Source organism: Vigna unguiculata, chromosome 4, assembly GCF_004118075.2.
Source record: "Vigna unguiculata cultivar IT97K-499-35 chromosome 4, ASM411807v1, whole genome shotgun sequence".
NCBI classification, from domain to species: domain Eukaryota; kingdom Viridiplantae; phylum Streptophyta; class Magnoliopsida; order Fabales; family Fabaceae; genus Vigna; species Vigna unguiculata.
In genome coordinates, this window is record NC_040282.1 from 39,810,694 (window position 1) to 39,830,120 (window position 19,427).

A 19,427-nucleotide genomic window follows, 5' to 3' on the forward strand; every position below is an offset into this window, starting at 1 on the left:
CATATAAGGATCAACACCCATAAACCTATTGCTTTAAGTTAAGGTTTTTGGTTAGAAGTGGTGTCAATTCCTTATATAGGTTGGACCTAGGTCTCATTAGTGATGTCTTTCCCCAGTGAATCCACTATCTAAAGACTTATCAATGGTATCAAAGTTTATGGTTAGTCTTGGTGATCGACTCATATGAGTACAGTATGTGCGTTGTATCGAAAGTTTTCCTAACAAAGGTTCAAGTAAGCGTATTGTTAATATGAGCGACAATAAAAAAAGGAGTATTTGTGGTTGGGAATACTTTTGCTTGGGGGTGGGGGGGGGGGGGGGGTGAGGGGGGGGGGGGGGGGGAGAGTGTACCAATGTGAAAGGGACTTACCCTTGGGGGAAAAGTGTTAGAAATCCAAGTGTGAGTCTAAGTCTAACATTGGATAAAAATGAGAAAATTGAGCAACATACAAGATAAAAGATCCATAAATTCATTGCCTTAAGATTTTAGGTTGGAAGTTGTGTCGATCCCTTATGTGGGTTAAACTCATGTTCCATTGGTGTTGTATCTCTTCATAAATCCTCCTCTCAAAAGACCTATATATGTGAGACTTAAAAGCTATTTGATTCACTAAAATTGATAATACACCATTATAACATAATTGTACAAAGAGAAAAAATGTACAATCAAGATATTGATAACAGGAAAAGTACCTTGGATATGTGAGTGGAATTTATGAATTTATACCAAACAATTAAAAGCGATGAAGAGAAAATGTGTGTATATATATTAGGTTACCTAATAAACTAAGGGTACTTTAATAATTTAAACAAGAAGGGGATAAAGACGAAGATGGACATTAGGGTCGAGGACACAACAGATATACCCATCCCTTTCCATATATCCAATTAAAAAAATTGGATATTACATATACTTATACCTAGTCATTGCGAGGAATCTTCGTCAAATAGAGTCGAGTTTGAATAATACCCATGAGAACGAATTCATTTGTCATCCTATTAGTCCCACATCACTTGGAACATGTCATTTTCAAACTTATTTGATGCTCGTTTCTGGTCCTAGGACGTCCCGATGTCATGTTGTTCACAAAAAAAACATTAAAGTCATTTGGAGTCCGTGTGTGGTGAGATGCTCCTAGATCTACGAAGGACGTCCCAGTTGGTGCTCGCATGTCCCAATGAGTGATGTACGTTGGAGATTTGATTTGTGTGAGTCATAGTTTGCGACATGTGCGTGGAGGAAGTACTCTACGGTTTACATATATGCTTCAACAAGAGTCAATAGAGGTGTTACGCCAGTAGGTGTTGCGTCTCCGACGAGGGAGTCAGACTACACAGTGGCTGCGAAATGCAGAAGTTCAATTTGTGGCTTTTCACAATGTTTTGTGGTTTTGCGTCATGGGTTGTGTAATGGTTACGACAAAGGGTGTATGGTGTTTATGCGTGAGCATTAGCTAATATTTATGCAAGGTGTGTGGTGATTATACACGGGCATTGGTTAGCACTGATGTAGGATGCATGGAAATTCTTGGGATGACTATTCAGAGTGGAAATTCTTGTGATGGTTTGATTCCAAGTGGAAATTCTTTGGATGGTTTGATTCCAAGTGAAAATTCTTCGAATGGTTTAATTTCAAGTGGAAATTCTTTGGATGGTTTGATTCCAAGTGAAAATTCTTCGAATGGTTTAATTTCAAGTGGAAATTCTTGGGATGGTTTGATTTCAAGTGAAAATTTTTTGGATGGTTTGATTTCAAGTGAAAATTCTTGGGATGGTTTGATTCTAAGTGGAAATTCTTGGGATAATTTGATTTCAAGTGGCAATTTTCGAGACGACTTGATTCCAAGTGATATCCCCTATGGCGGCGTATGATTGCTGGTATAGACAATAAAGATGTGTTTATTTTAATTAGGATGGAGAATGTTGGGCTGATGAAAATAACATGTCTTGAAAAGTCCCACATTGCCTAGGACAACCAAGGAAGTGGGTGCTAATGACTATATAATGGGCTCTAAGTCCATGACGTTCCTTGTTTTGAGTCAAAGATACTTCAAGTTTATATTTGACTCTTCTTATTTGTTAATACTCTTGTAATAATAAGAGCGCTATGAAATTTGTTAATACTCTTGCAATAATAAGAGCGCTATGAAATTTGTGTTAAATTATTATTTTAGAGAATGTAGATGTACTCAAGACCAAAGGATATGTATATATTATCTATGTATTTTCTTATGTTTATTTTATTTATCTATTAATAAAATGATTTTCAATTAAAAGTGATTCTTAGGAGTTTTTTTCTAGCTAAGGAGACCATTCAGATAGAAAATAAAAGTAGAATTTAAAACTTAAATTAGAATCTAAAATAAAAGTAACTTTTCTTACTTAGTTTCAATGTACACCAAAGTACTTAAAAATTGCAAAAATATCAAATATCTCCTTAGATCACCTCAGATTTCAATCCTAATCATCAATCATTATAAAATAAGTTCAAAGTCAACAAAAATTTCTTACATGCACCACACGAAACACTGATTTCACCATCTTAAATTCTTTTTTGGCTATTTTCAACCAAGAAACTCCATTAGTTTACTGTAACCATTACTCAGCCTCTCTTTTCAATACAACTATTATACTCCTTATAGACTCAAAACTAATCCACATACTCCATATCTATACATATAAAATACAATATTAATTAATTAAAATGTAAATATAATATAAATTAAATTATCATATCATCAATTAACTTTACACATTTATTTATCCCATGAAAAAAGCATCTCCTTTACACAGATAATTTGGAATCAAGATAATATTTGTTAACATTAGTTATTTTTAGTCTTTAGACCTATGGAGCCCAACTAATTCGACTAATATTGAATAAATTTGTTTGGAAAAAAAATCTTTCAATGTTTTTATGCGTATAAGACATTTTTTTTTACCTTTTTATAAAAAATAATATTATTTTAACCCATTTTTATAAATTCTACTAGTTGACTTTGGTACATTGGATATTCTTTTGAATGTCATTAAGTTGATTTACTCATGGAATAATGATTAGAGCAAATTTTCTTTCAAAATGTCAAAAGTCAAAATTCACTTTTATGAAAGCAATTACTCTTGAATAATATTGACAACTTAAATTGTTAAAAGGAAAGTTAATTATGTCAATCAATAATATTCATTAGTTTTCGTCATAAATATCTTCATTCCATACTTTCTCATAAATATATATAATATCAATGTCCATTGTACATCTCTATAAATATCATACCTCGTATTTATCACAGAGTTGAATTTCCACAATGTACGTATATTTACACTATTAATTAATTAAAAACCATTTTAAAAATAAAATATTACAACTGTCCTTCTTTGCAATTTTGCAAATTTATACAAAAATCTATATTTCTTCTTTCCCTACACTGTGTTAACCCTTCTTAGTAGTTTAATAATACAATTACACCATTTTTCAATATAAAAATTCTATATTAAAAAATCAAGGTTAAGTGCAATCACAAAACTACAATATCATATTTTTTTTCAAATATAATTTTTAAATAATCGTTATAGCATTCAAAAATTCATACATAAAAATTTGTAACGAAATGCTTTTACAAAAATGTTTTAATTCTATCAATATATCAGTATATATTTAACTAAATTGTTGTAAGCATTTATATCACAATATTTCCGTTTCTTAGCCAGTATATATATATATGATATAAATTGATCTCATGAAACGTATATAGAAAATATAGAAAATAAACTCCATAGTTATTTTCTAAAACTCTTTGCATTTCCATGTTACATTGTAAATTATAGTTATATATACGTTACTTTGAATTATCAACTTAAGAATTTACTCTAATTTAATTAATTATTGCACTTTTGAACAACCCCATAATTTAAAATGCAATATACTTTAAAAAAAAGTAAAATATATGCCTATAACATTATGTTAAAAATAAAATATCATCCCTATCCTTTTATTTTTAATTTTTCTAATTTTAAGTTATTAACTTGTAAATTAATTTATTTTTAATTGAGTTTTCATTAAACATTTTTAGTTTATTAAATATTTTTAAAAAATATATATTTTAATTAATAATATGTTAATTAAATAACATTGTGTCTTGTCATTTTTGTATTAAAATAATAAAAATTATTTATCATTTTATATTAATTGTAACGTCATTCTATATTTATCACAAAAATCTCACATATTTTATAGGATGTCTTTTAAGTTATTTTGTCCCCTCATCTTAGTTCTTTGTCTCTGTCTATTAAGAAATTTCTACATATTAGTTGGATGATAGGTATGTATTTTTTATTTGATTATTTGTCTTAAAATAATTTTGTAAAGTTTTATAGTTAATATAGATGATATTGTAATTAACGTAAAATATAAATGATTTTTATTATTTTTGTAAAAAAATAACATTTATGTCATCAGTTTGATAAAGGAAATAAATATTATCAAATAATATAAATTTAATTGAAAAATATCGAAATTTTAAAAACTTAATAAATAGCAAATTATTTATAAAAAGTTAATTAAAATTATTTAAATTTATTATGCGCTTAAAAATTAATTAAAACTATCACTACTAAAAAATTTCATATTAGATGAGATTTTTTTTGCAAATTTGTTAAAAAATTTGCAAGAAAAAACTTTTTCCTGCTATTTTTTCTAAGAATTTTAATTGATAGGTAATTGCTTCGTGGATAATTATTTTTTACAAAAATATAAAATTGGTAAGTATTTCTTACAAAATTTGTTGTGAAAAGTGTTTTATACAACATATTTTTTAAACAAATTGGAATAATTTTCTATAATTTTTTATAACAAAATTTATAACTATTTTTTTTAAAAAAATTTTAAAAAAAATTGGTAGGAAATATGAGTTTTTTTAATAATATAATTCTAATAATTTGATTTGTTATATTCTGTAGTGGTCTAATAACTTACTACTTTTTAATAATTTGTGTTTTTTAGTTTATAATTTTTAGATCAGTTTGATTACTTTACCGTGAATTAGTATAATAAGTTAATGTTAAACTATTTGAGTCTATCATTTAAAAAACTAAAGAAAAAAACTTTGATAATTTCAGTGTTATATCGTAATTTAACCATGTTACTCAATTCAGGAGACCAAAAGAAGTAAGAAGAATCTTTAAAATTTAAAAGCTTGAATGAGAACTATAATCAGAAATCTCAAAAATAATAAATGCAAAATAATATATATGCTAATGGTTTAAATTTTTTTATCACCGAGTAATTATAAATCTAAATACCTATTAAATTTATTATTTTTATAATAATTATCATGAAAGACATATTAAAAATGATTTTAAATTAATTATTAATATATTCACTCTCACAATGCATAAAAATCTTAAACTTTAAACATAGTAATAATTCAGGTACTATATTTGATAGAAAATGAGCCATCATTATAGAATTTGTATTTGTGGATAATGATAAATCCAGAAAACGAATTTTATGACTACTCATCTTCATCATCATCACCATCAGATTCAATTATGGCTCTGCTTTTTACAGTATGCACCATTTCTCTTACAGAGAATGGAGAAAAGAACAAATAATTAAATATATATTACTGTATTAAATTTATTTCCATTAAAAAAATCTAAGACCCCACTCATCTTATCCCAAAAGATATTCGACACGTGTATCATGTTGGACCCAAAATCTTACAAATAAAAAATACGGACAGAAATTTTGAATTCTCAAAAATTTCAAGAAAAGTACAAAAATGTTGAATTAATAACTGATTAATGTCATTAATCGGAATAAAAATAATAAATAAAGTTATTAATAAATATAATATGATAATTAATAACACATTAATTACTTAGCCATAACTGAAACTTTTAAACTTATATACTTTCTTGAAACTATAATGATCATCACAATATAAAATTTCCAGTTTAGGTATAAAAAAAAGTTGCGATTTATATAGCTCTGTTCATGTTAATGTTACACCTAAAATGTTCAAGTAATCACACCCTCTCAATAAATACATTACTTTTATACATTCTTATAAAAATAAAAATATTAGCATAATAGAAGTAAATTAAGAAAAAAATTCTATAAAACGACAAAAACCATTCAATTAACCTTTCTTTAAAAAAGGTAAAGTACAATCAAGATAAAAATTGATATAAAATATTCATAGAAACAGGATATTCTATTGGTATAAGAAATTTCTCAAAATTATATATTTTGAAAACATAATAAAATAATAAAATTAAAATTCTTTAGTTCTGAGTTAAATTAAAAAAAAAAAAGTACTGACAACACTTAAACCTTAACACGCGGCGAAGCGAACTCTCTCCCAATCGCCACCGCGACGCGCCATCACGTACTCTCTTCATCACTCTCTCTTTCTTTCTCTCTCCTTTTCCTGTTTCGTTTTTTCCTCTTTCTCTCACACAATCTCTCTTTCTCTCTCTATAAATCTTCTCTTCCTATGTCACTTTTGTCAACACAACAATCAGAACAAAACCCCCCAAAATCCGTTTCTCTTATCCCTCAATTAATACCAAAACCAGTTACATTTTCTCTTTTCTTTCCCTTTCTTTTTCCTCTGCAACTCCAAATTCTCCATACCATAAAAAAACTTCAACCTTTTTTAGTTTCATGGAGCATTTATAAAACCCAGAAGTGTCAATCAATTACATCTTGCATTTCCCAGCTTTAAATATTGAGTGGGTGCACTTTGTCAGTATTCTCCATCCCTTTCAATTTCACAGATTTATTTTCCTCTTTCCATGAAAAATGTTCCAAATCTAGTAGTTGCAGAGGTCACCTTGTTTGATTGAACACCATAACCCAAAATAAAAATATGATCTTTCGTGTTTTCCGTGTCACCACCCTCTTGTTCACAATGAGTGAGACCTGAGAGCTTCCTTAAACCCCATTTGCTCCATCTCTGCTTTTCTCTGCATTTTCTCTCACTTTCTCGTGAAAATCACTCACAAACGACAATGCCCTCTTCCGTCACCTCTTCCGATTCTTTCTCCTCTCTCTCAACCTCTTCTTTCGCATGCTTCTCTGCAACTTCGCCATCAAACCTGCAACGCTTCCTTCAATGTGTCACTCCTCGTGTTCCTTCTCAGATTCTACCGAAGGTATTTGTTTCATTTATTTTTTATTTATTTCTCAATTTTTATTTTTGTTTTTTCCTTTTGATTCTCTGGGTTGTGTTCAAGTTGCATTCTTTATCTCTCTGGGTTGATTGATTCTCTCTGTTTCCGATTCATCGGACGGTGCGTTTGTTTGTTCATTTGTGTTCATCTATTTTTGTATTTTTTTAATTTCTGCAATTACCATATGCAGAGAGTGGAATATTTATTTGGATTTTTCTTCAATTTCTATATTGTTTCCTTTTCCCCTCATTTTTTTTTATCTGAATGAATCATTGCGGGTAAAATATTTTTTTATTTCTTATAAAATGTCAAAAATGTCACTGATTTTGATTTGCAGAAGAGACATTCACACATTCTTTTTCCTCTTCAAACTATCAAATTGCGGGTGAAATATTTTTTAATTTCTTATAAGATGTAAAAAAATGCTACTGATTTTGAGTTACTGCAGAAGAGACGTTAACACATTTTTACATTTTTTTTCCCTTGAAATTATAAAATGAAGAGAGAGAAACTCCGCTAAATATTATAAAATAAAAACAATATTATCCTTATGGATGAATTTCAGTAAAAAAATTCTTCAAAAAAATAAGTAATTAATATTTCCCTCTGAATAAATACTTTTTGCATTGACTTTTTAACATGTTATTCAATTAAAATTAAATTTAATAACTTTGCATTAATAATTTTAGACAATTTCATCATTTTTTTTATTTTGGAATGTTTTTAACATAATTATAGTAATAGTAAAAATTAATAAATCTAGAAGATTACAAATATAAAAACAGTGTCATTAAATGTTTATGTATCATAATTTAATTTAATTGATTTTTTATTATTTTAAATTTATATTATAAATTTGAAAATTTGGATATGTTTATTTTTGTATTTATTTTATTTTAGTTTAAATTAAATTTTCTTTTTCCTTAACTTACTATTGTGTGTATAACTTTTGTTTTGTCGGTTCTCAGAATATTTGTACCTGTCACGCCCATTTATGAGTATTGAGAGAAAGTATAGTTATTTTTAAAACAAATTAATTTAGTTATTGGAATTTCCAAAAGTGGATAAAGAATAAAAAAATAAAGATGTAGTTTTGTTCTTTCATAGTCCGATCTCAGATAATAGTTGAGAATATAGGTGTCTTTTTCTTAAAAGAACTATCTATATATTTGTTTCGTCATTGAAATTTTGTAATAATCAAAATGAAAAAAAAATTCTACATGTATGATCTTAATTATAAAAATTAAATGATTTTTTTTATATTTATTTATACTGACAATTTTAGAATTATTCTATTTAAAAATATTAATATGGGGTCACCGTTACTTTTTGATGTGTGTTTTGTTTGAGTGTTGAATAAAGATGTAAAAACGCGTTATTTGTTATCCTGGTATGACATTAATGAATTTAGCATCTTTCATTTAAGAATTTTATGGTAACTGTTCATTAGTTGTGATATTAAATTTGTAAGATGAAATAAGTTTGTATCAAATTAATAACATTAATATGGTGTTTATTATATACTTAATATATAAAAAAGAATATTGTGTTAGAGCCAATTGAGTTATGGGCAATCAATAAATAAGTCAATATTTATTTATTTATTTAAATTATTATTAATTTTTTTATAATTCTTTTTGTATTATTTTCCCGTGATTTGTTCTTTGGGTGGGATGGCTAAAAAGATGTCGTAAATCCCTCTTTGTTATGTGTCAGGGAATATCCATTCGATGCCATTTGAAAAATCCTCGTCCACGTGTCATTTTTATTTAATCAACCATGATTGACATTGACACCAGAGTTTTATTGCTTCAAGACAAATACTTTATTTTTTCAATTATTAATTTTTCTTAATTTAGAAAAGTCAGAATATAAGTTCTTTTTTTCTTACAACTTTCATTAATTATTTATGTTTTTTCTTACCCAGTTGAGTGAGATTAGTCTTCATAGGTGGATACGAGAGTCCCCGTTGTTGTTATCCTTTCCGTAATTTAGTTTGAAAAAAATGAAAAGTAAATAACTAATTAGGCATTTTTTATATACTTTTCTTGTAGGATTCAAATTTGATGACACTTACCCCCTAATCATTCTTTGGTTAGAAAATTCAAAAAATCTAGAATAGGAATGCAATTTTTTATTGATTCCAGTTTTTTTTTTTTTTTACTTTACAATTTTTCAGAAAGAGGGATCATACAGAATCTGAAAATCTGATATATTTCTGAAGGGATTCTGGTGGCTTTTGTCTTGTTTAGGCATGAACTATGGGTAATTGTTCGTAGTCAAGATGGTTTTATGGGGAAATTACGATACTTGATTTGACTAGAGAGAAAATATAAATATAGGTTTATTCTTCAATCTTGGCATGTGGTTCAAGGGACAAGAGCCAAACTTTTGAGATAAAACCATCGATTTTCATTAATGAGATGAGTATGTGTTTGTGGCTGCTTCTACTTTTCATCATGTGTCGTATGTGACGGGGAAATTGGTCATTGCACATTTTGTGGGCTCAAGCCAATAGTTTTCATTGGTTGTCTCGTGAAAAAATGTACGTAGGAGTATTATAATCGTTCATTATTTGTGACAACCTATTACTGAGAAAGATATGTCCTCTGGGATTTTCCTACTTCCCATTTCAAAGTTGGCCACATTCTTACAATGTCATTTATTGAGTGGTTTTCCATCAGCATCTGCTGTTTCTAGGATCAGTCAATGCTTTTTGGCTTTCCAGAAGGGAGACAAATGATGGAAAGAAAAAGAAAACAAGGTTTTCTGGAATATACTAGGTGCTACCAACCAACACCTATGCTTTTCAAGCTGTTACTGCTATTTTAAAAGTGAACAAATTTACTGTCCATAACTGTTTGTTATAGATTAACAGTGTGAAATCATTTACATATTCAGTGTATGTACCGTTTTACTCTTGCATTAGTTGTCCTCTTGTAATAAACTATTTTGTTTATAGTCTAAGAGATTGGAGGAAATGAAATTGTGTTAGTTAGTGGTGGATGTGTTTCAATTAAGAAACATTGCTATTCATTAATTTATTAGAAGGAAGAAGGACCATTACCTGGTGATTGGTATCCTTAATTTTCTCTGCTTTTATCATGTAATTTGCAGAGCTGCTTTAATGATCTAAATCCCCTCTGGCAGCCTCTTGGCAAGGAGAAAGTTGAATACTTCACTCTGCAAGACCTTTGGGACTGCTACTATGAATGGAGTGCATATGGTGCTGGTACTCCAGTGATGTTGGAGGATGGTGAGACTGTGACTCAGTACTATGTTCCATACCTATCTGCCATCCAAATCTACAGCAACAAGTCTGTTGCAGCATCTCGGTATGTGGGAGACAACAAGGCCTAGTGTGTATATGCTAAACATGTCAAAAAAATGGTGTAATTGATTTTCCTCTTTTGTGTTTTGCAGCAACCGGAGAGAGGATATCGATGGAGTTGAATTTGAAAGTGATTCATGGAGTGAGGATAGTTCAAGTGATAACCTTTCCAGATCATTGAGTAACAATTCCAGCAAATCTTGGGAGGATGTTTCTGAGGATTCATGCTGTGATCAAGAGGGTTCCTGGCTAAGGGATAACAAGCTTGGCTACCTTTACTTACAGTACACTGAGATGGCTTCTCCTTACTCAAGGGTTCCTCTTGCTGAGAAGGTATTCTTTTGTCAAGAATAAGTTTTTACCAATAGAAATAACATATGTTTTTGGATTTGTATGTCACCACACTCACCTGTTAACATTGTTTTTGGTTTTCATGTTTCAGATTGATGAGTTAGCTCGATCCCATCCTGCATTACTGACATTGAAGAGTGTGGATCTTTCCCCAGCAAGTTGGATGGCCGTTTCTTGGTGAGCATAGTTTGTTGCTCTTGTTACATGTGATTTCTGAAGATTTGGTATTTAACTGAACTAAAAACATGTAATGTGATAATGTAGTTGATCTCATGTAGTAGGATAAGACTTTGTTATTGTTATTGTTATTGTAATTCATGGCAAAGTTGATCTTATCTTGTTTATGTTACTTTGTATCAGATGATTAGCCTCTGTTAATTCCCATATTAGATACATGTTTATACTGATTTTTCATCACTGAATAGGTACCCAATTTATACTGTCCCAAGCCGAAACAATGAAAAGGAATTGGAAGCATGCTTCCTCACTTACCATACCCTTTCATCATCTTTCGAAGGTATCTCAATCTTTTGTTTTTCCAATCAATAATTGTAGTTCAAATTTTTGAGGTTTGCTGGTTTATCTCATTGTTCACATCTGAATGCAGTATTTTCAAATATTATAGTATCTGATTGTGTTCAAATGAGCTATATATCATTAGATAAGCATGCAAAAGAGTAGATTATACTATATTTCCCTCTAAAAGCTATGTGAAGAGGTAAGTGCTACACACAATTTCATTTCTAAACATTTTTCTCAGAGAAACTCAATGATGAGCATTGCATAACCCCTAAGGTTCTTGGCTTGTTTTTGGTTGACATAATATGTTGTGAAACCTGAATGTGATCTCATAAAATGTGTGTGCAGATTGTGCAATGGAGTGTGATGACATGGAAATAGGGAATGATGTATGCTGTTTGAACGAAGGAGAGAAGTGCAAGAAACAGAAAAGTGAGGATATTTCACTCCTTCCATTTGGACTAGCAACATACAAAATGCAAGGAGATGTTTGGCTAAACACTGACCCTTATGACAATGAGAGCATATCATGTCTGTACAGTGCAGCAGACTCTTGGTTGAAACAGCTGAATGTGCATCACCATGACTTCAACTTCTTCACATTACATTCCACCATGTAAATTGGCTGAGCCATCACCATCTTCATCCTTCACTGACATCACTTTGTTAGGCTCTGAACTCTGACACCGGCCTAAGAAAAAATGGTTCCCCTGGGAGAGCAATTCTGGAAACATTCACAAACTGAGGAGTTATATCTCAAAACAGAGTGTATAACCCCATGGAAATGGAATGTAGAGTTTTGTTTAGGGGGTGAGTTTTTTACCTACCATTTTTTTTTAATAGTACTCTTTTTGAGTAAGATTATAACAGTTTGTTTTAGATAACTGAACTATCATAAATGTCTTGTACTGTATACCTTTTTTTTTTTTTTCGAACTTTTCATCAATTGCAATCTTGTATATTTTGCTGCTTTATGCAATTGGTAGTTTTAAAAGGATTTGTAATTTTATTCACTTTCCATCGTTAAACCGTCACTCTAGGAAAAGAACAATCACTCTTAAAATTTAATAGGATTAAACATGTATTTAGTCTTTAAATTTTTACGTTAAATTAAAATTTTGACGTCAAATTTTAAAAATGATCAATATAATTTTTTTAATTTAATTACGTTAATTCTTTATGTGTTAAATTTTGTTTTATGTCATTATTTAAATTATTTATACCGTTTAATATATTTTTGTTTTAATATGAATGAGAAAATTTGACATTTAAAAAATATAACGACATAAGAATTATATTCATCTTTTTTTTATGTTTTAAAATTAAAATGTATTTAAGTTTCAAACAAAATTAAATTTCAGCATAATTTAGGTAATAAAACTATATTTAATTATTCTTTTATAGAAATTAAGATAGTATTTGAAAGAAAAATTGTACGAAAATGAAATATGATGTTATGTTTTATATTATATTTGGTGCATTCTAAAAGGTATTATAAAAAATGAAAGTGTATTTTATAAAAGAATAAAAGATTAAGTTAAAAAACTACATTTAGTTTTAATAAAATGGTTGTAATGAGTTCTATTTTATTTTAGTCTCACTATTAAGAAAATTGTTCCTTTTAATAAATTGATTTAGAATTTTAATAATATAACTTTTTCTTTTTTTTCTCTTTTATTTTCTTTAGTCTTTTCAATAATTTTAAAATATTTTTCTACATTTATTTTGTTTCTTAGTTGAATCTTTATTTAAAAATAATAAAAGAAACTCAATGTGTTTTTTCTATCATTGTGATCTTTCAAAGGTATCATTTCTCATTATTATCTTCTACATTTGAATTCTTTTTCTCTTATTTGTTTTTTGTTTTCTCCTTCCATCTTCTTTAACTTCACTCTATCTCTTTCACCTCCTTCCACATCTATAATGAGCCATTCCATCTCACTCAATTTTTTTCTAAATACCAACAAAACCCTTCTCGGACATATCATGTGCATCTCTCACAAACTCAAATTTCAAGTAAGTAATAATCGATATACATTCAACTTCAACTCAAATTTTAACAATCATCTATGATACTTTAAATTAGATCATGTATTTGTGTTTGACATGTATCCGTGTTCGATACTTTACCGATACTTATAAATGAAATATCTAATATATAAAATAATAATATTTTTATGTTGACCATAATTTATATCATTTTTATGTCGATAACTTCAATGCATATAGTTTTAATTTAGATTTACATAATAACAATAATATATTTATCATGTTTTTAAGTATTATTGTACAATTTTCAATATGTATATATCACGTATCATATCATATTATTTTTAAAATAAATGTATTGACATATCGAATACGTATCGTATTCGATATACATGTTATATTCGTGCATCATAGACAACAATCCATAAATCGTAGAAATCATACAAGAGAAATAAATAAGAAAATGGTGGTTGAAAAACAAAGGAAAAAATTGCAAAAGAGTAACGAAAAGTTGCCGGTGAAAATTCAATCGAGTAAAAAATAAATATAAAAAACAATTAAATAAAAAACCTTAAATATATAACAAAATTATTAATTAAACAAAAAACATCAACAAACTTTATATTTTTCTAAGAAAATCAACACTTACAAAAGAATGGAAAGTAAAGGGTAGTTTTCTTCGTAATTACCATCTTTTTGAGGAATGACAAGACGAGGACATTGTTAAATTTGAAGGAAACATTAATCCGTGAGGGTAGGATCATTGACACTTTGACATGTGTGTGGATTTTGTGGATGTAAATTTCTTTAATTTGAAACTAGACAAGATGAGGAACATGATATAAGAAAATCAAATCAAAATAAGGTATTTGTCTCTGTCATTCATGTTCACCAGACCTTAGGAATAAGGAAAATGGCACTATGTTATTGGTCAAGACGATTGTGGCTCATAGCCAAACTACAACCATGACTTCTTTGTCTCATTCATGTTATCTATCTACTCTTTAATTTCATCAAAACTTTTCAAGTTTCAGATTGTATTTGCGAAAATTGGTTCAAGGTGGAAAAGTTAATTGAAAGTTTAATATTAATTGATAGTTAAAAGTTCTTAAACTAGTTTGTAGTATTATAAAGGGTTAAATATGTTTTTGTCCCTTAAGTTTTAATGAATTTTGAAATTAGTTTCTCTTCTAAATTTTATACTAGTTTAGTTCTTTATCTTTAGAAATACGTGAATTTAGTCATTTTTACCAAATTTTGTCAAGTTTATTTGACATTTTAAACGCATTCTATGATAATATTGAGTTAACATTGAAACGAAATGTGTCAAACGATGTAAATAATTCAAATACTATCATGAAATATGCTTGAAACGTCGGATAAACTTAATAAAATTTTGTTAAAGTGACTAAATTCACGCATTTTTAAAAATAAAAGACTAAATTGGTCAAAAATTTTAAAAATAAATTAATTTCAAATTTTACTGAAACTTGATACAACAACGACGTATTTAACTCTATTATAAAAATTAAGTAACTTAGTTAAGGGTTGTTAAATTTGGATAATCAAAATTATAATTGTCTCAAATTTGGTGGACTAAAAAAATAATTTATGTTCATTGAGGGAAAGAGATTTTCACTGTGTATATTAAACTTATTCCAGTCAAATAAAAGTATAGTCTTGTATAATTTCCACCAAAATAAATAGTATACTAATATAATGTGATTATGCATAGAGAAAAAAATAAGTTTGTAAAGAAAAGGTTGGTATGCAAAAACGCGCAATTTCAGTTAAGGCGGTTTCTTCTGCAACTCCATAATTTCTTCCGACACCTCCATAACTATACAAAATGTTAAAAAATATTTCCTCCCTCCAGAAGATTCTAGATTGAATAGTTTTATTAAGTTTTCTTATTATATAATATAGAAAATAAAAATTTAGTATTATATTTATACTATTATATAAGAAGGATTAATATTTTTTGTATTCACAATTTTTTTCAATTGTATTCTTTGATATATTTTTTAATTTAAATCATTATTCATAATAAAAAAATATTTTTATTATAATAATTCAATTTCATATCATTAATTATAATAATTAATTGTTTATATAATAAAAAAATTATATAAATTATTTACTTTCATAATTATTTTTAATAAAAATTATTTTATAGTTTAATAAATTTTTACTGTAATAAACAAAAGGTGGACACGATATATATGTTTTCACTGGTCTAAATTATATAATTTAAAATTACTTATTGTTAATTAGTGAAAATATATGCATTTTAACATGTGTTTTTAATTATTGTAGATATAATTAATTTAATTTAAAAAATAAAATTTAAATAAAATTATTTCATCTAAAAGAATAAAATAAAAAATAAATTGTTTATATAAAAAAGATGAGTTTTCTTTATAAATTGATAAAAATGATGTTTAACATTTCCGGTTAAGTAATTTAAAAGTTAAAAATTTGAAAGTTATATTTATATAAGTTAAAATTATTTATTTTTAACAACACAAAATGATTCTAAATGTATTATGAATTGGAAAGTGAGATTACAAAAATTCAAGAATTGAAAATGAAATTTGGGGAATAAAAGCTCACTTCACATATTTAATATTCATTCAATCTCTCTTATCATACTTTTTAAGTATTCAAATTCAATTAATCAATTTAATTATTTAATTCAATTAAAAACATAATTAAACTAAATAAAAATATCATTTAATATAATCCTTATATAATTATTAAATGAAGATGTAAGTAATTCTTAATTTTATTTCTAAAGTGGGGACATAAATTAATGTCATAGATTACAAATTCAAAATCAGAGACAACATACATAGCCTCCACAATTCATATACAAAACTTAGTAATTCCCCATCAATGAAGAAGAAATAACACAAAAAGAAAGATCTGAAATTAAGTGAAAGGAGAGAAAATCACAAATTCTCAAATTAAAAAGCTAAACAAATGAATTAAAAATCTTTTAATAAAGTACCTTTAGGCTATATATAACTTATAAGCACTTATTAGTTGTATGGACGAGCATAGACACTTTAAGTAGGTATATAAGTTCAATTAGGAAAGTTCATACTAAAATAAGAGAAATCAAATTCGTATATGTTTCTATAAAAAAAAAACAATAAATCTGTGTCAACTTCTACAAATACAAACAAAATACAAAAAATTTCAAATACTCCAAACTTTGTAGTTTAGGTAGTGAAACATAAAAAATTACATATTATCTCGAGTCACAACATGATTATAACAATGGAGGGATTAGGCTATGAAGTTTAGGAAAAGGAAAAATGTGAAAAGAAAGAAGAAAATTGATCTGGTACAATTGAAAAAAAGTTTCCTAACTACTATTTACATATATGCTGCGTTACCAAACTTTCCTTATTTTCTTTTTGGTATAATTATGTTTCCTAACTTTTTTGTTTAGTTCAATTTGATTTTCATATTTTTGGTTGGTTCAATTTAGTAGTCCAATTATTTAAAAGAGTTCAATTTAGTCATATCCGTTAAATTAGAGTTAACACCGTGTTCATACATGACACGTGTAAAGTTGTGAAATTTTTTATTTGTTTTTCTAATTTTTAATTTTTTTTTCTAAAAATTTATAAACTGTAACATGTCAGGTTAATGTCGTGCCTTACAATCATGACACGTGGCAGTGATAAAACTACTTTTCAATTTAGTCTTTATTAAAAAATTTTATTCAATTTAGTATCCCAATTCTTTAAAACGATCAAATTTTGTCTTTTCCAATTTGAGACCAAATTAATAAATAAGTTTAATTACAACTTATATATACATATTAAAATAATTGTTTTGAATCCATACATCAAATCACTACAGCTAAATATTCAAATTATTTTACTTTTTATAAGTGTAAAAAATTATAAAAATAAAAATGTAAAAAATAAAATAATTTGAGTATTTAGGTGAAGTAATTTGATGTATATATTAAAAAAAATTATTGTAACATGTATATAATATAAGTTCTAATTAAGTTTATTTACTAATTTGGTCTCATATTGAAAAGAAAAAAATTAGATCGTTTTAAAAAATAAGAGTACTAAATTGAACCAAAAAATTAATAGATTACTAAATTGAAAACAAGTTTTACCACTATCACGTGTCATGACTGTAAACTGCCACGTAGCACGATAGTAACCTGACATGTGACAGATTATAAATTTAAAAAAAATAAAAAAAAAATAAAAAATTTCACAGCTTGACACCTGTTTTGTACTTGGTGTTAACTCTAACTTAACGAAAAGAATCAAATTGAACCTTTTTAAATAATTAGGGTACTAAATTAAACCAACAAAAAATATGAGGACCTGAACAAAATCAACAAAAATTTAGGATCAAGTCAATAATAATAATCTTTTTTTTCTAAAACCCAAAGCAGAAAAAACTTGAACTTCTCTTTCATGGTACTCCACTTAATAAAATATTATTCTCACTTCTTAACTTAGACATAACTATTATCCTCTAAAACATCGAAAACTAATCTGCATATATAAATTTAATTTTCTCTCTTTAATTTATTTTACACATTTTATATTAGAGTAGGAAAACCAATCCTTTCAATAATACCATTTAGGATTTAATATAAAAAAATTATAAACACATTCTAAATATTGAAAGAAATAACATCACTAATGCAAAGATATTTAATACTGAATTCAGAATAAAAGTAGTAGACATAATTTTAGAAAATCAAGTTGATTTATTTTTCACAAATTTTCCATATATAGAGAGAGAGAGTTCAGTCTATTCTAGAATTTTGTAGATTATAATGCATATATATTCCTAAAATTAGGATTTGGTCTCTTTCCAAATGCGCATGATGATTGTTACTGTCATGATATGGTTGAAATTAGGGTTTCATTGTTATTATATTTTGTTTAACAAGTTAAATGTGTTTTTATTTTCTAAATTTTGACACAAAATTAAATTAATTTTTATTTTAATTTGATATAATTTAATTCTTAAATTTTTTTTAAAAATTAATATAATTAAATTTTTTTTATGTATCAAACACGTACGAGAATAACGTTTGAATTATTTAGATTGTTTTAATAATTTCTAACTTAAAAATCATTTTAAACATCACTTAACAAATCTAAAAAAATTAACTTCATTAACTTAAAAAAATTATATATTTATTTTTATAGTTGGAATACTTAAATATATCAAAAATTTGAAACATGCATCAAAATCCTTTGTTTAATAGTTTCATTCTCCATTTTATCAAAATGAACTGACTTTAGTTATTCAGTTTGATGCATGCGAAAAGACTACTTTCTTTTTCCCTTCTCGCAAAATGTTTGGATAGGTTTTATTTTATAAGATTTTGTATTCAGAAAAAAAATTTATTAAAAGAATATTATTGATTTGATAGAGAAAGGCTCATTTTTATATTGTTGTTATTCATTTAGAAGTGATTTAAGTTATTTTGGCTTCATTCATGCATGGAAAAATATCACATCTTAGTTTTATAGTTTTGACAGGGAAAGTATGATTTTATACTCATAAAACAGTTTTCATTCACTTAGAAGTATTCTTAGAATTTGATGAGTTTAAGAAGTTATGTTTATAGTTAAATAGAAATTTAACTGAATAAGTTCAGCAATAGACATAAGTAAAATTTCACAGATTAAATGTTCAAATGGCTATTAGATCCAATTTTGAGACTTCACTCTTTGGACAATCATTTTAGAGACATTAATTAAAAAGTCTCGAGCTAAAACTACAGAGGAATGTTATGCATGTTAGATTTGTGAAATGTGATATGTTTTTTTATTTGATTATATAAGAGATCTTACGTAAAACTTAAGATACACCAGAAATAAAAATATTTTCTAGTATAGTTGTGGACGTAGACATACACAATATACGTTGAACTACATTAGATTTTTTGTATCATTTTTTTCTTCTTTATTTTTATTTTCTTGTTGCTAACATATTTTTCATAATAAATTTAATGAAAGTAGAGTTATATATTAAAATATTAAAATGATTAATATATGGTCAA

At 26.8% G+C, this 19,427-nt stretch overlaps 1 protein-coding gene across 2 annotated transcripts; it reads left to right on the top strand.

The window, feature by feature from the left end:
- The first annotated feature begins 6,422 nt into the window (after positions 1-6,422).
- LOC114181142 lies at positions 6,423-12,371 on the top strand. 2 transcript variants are annotated; one of them, XM_028067501.1, is made up of 6 exons: positions 6,423-7,158; positions 10,294-10,511; positions 10,600-10,840; positions 10,950-11,035; positions 11,284-11,375; positions 11,726-12,371. In XM_028067501.1, the coding sequence occupies exons 1-6, from the start codon at positions 7,015-7,017 to the stop codon at positions 11,995-11,997; spliced, it is 1,053 nt and encodes a 350-aa protein (XP_027923302.1). In that variant the 5' UTR covers positions 6,423-7,014; the 3' UTR covers positions 11,998-12,371. The 2 variants fall into 2 exon arrangements, with proteins under 2 accessions (XP_027923302.1, XP_027923303.1); XM_028067502.1 differs by having other exon boundaries at positions 10,327-10,511.
- Positions 12,372-19,427: the final 7,056 nt, after the last annotated feature.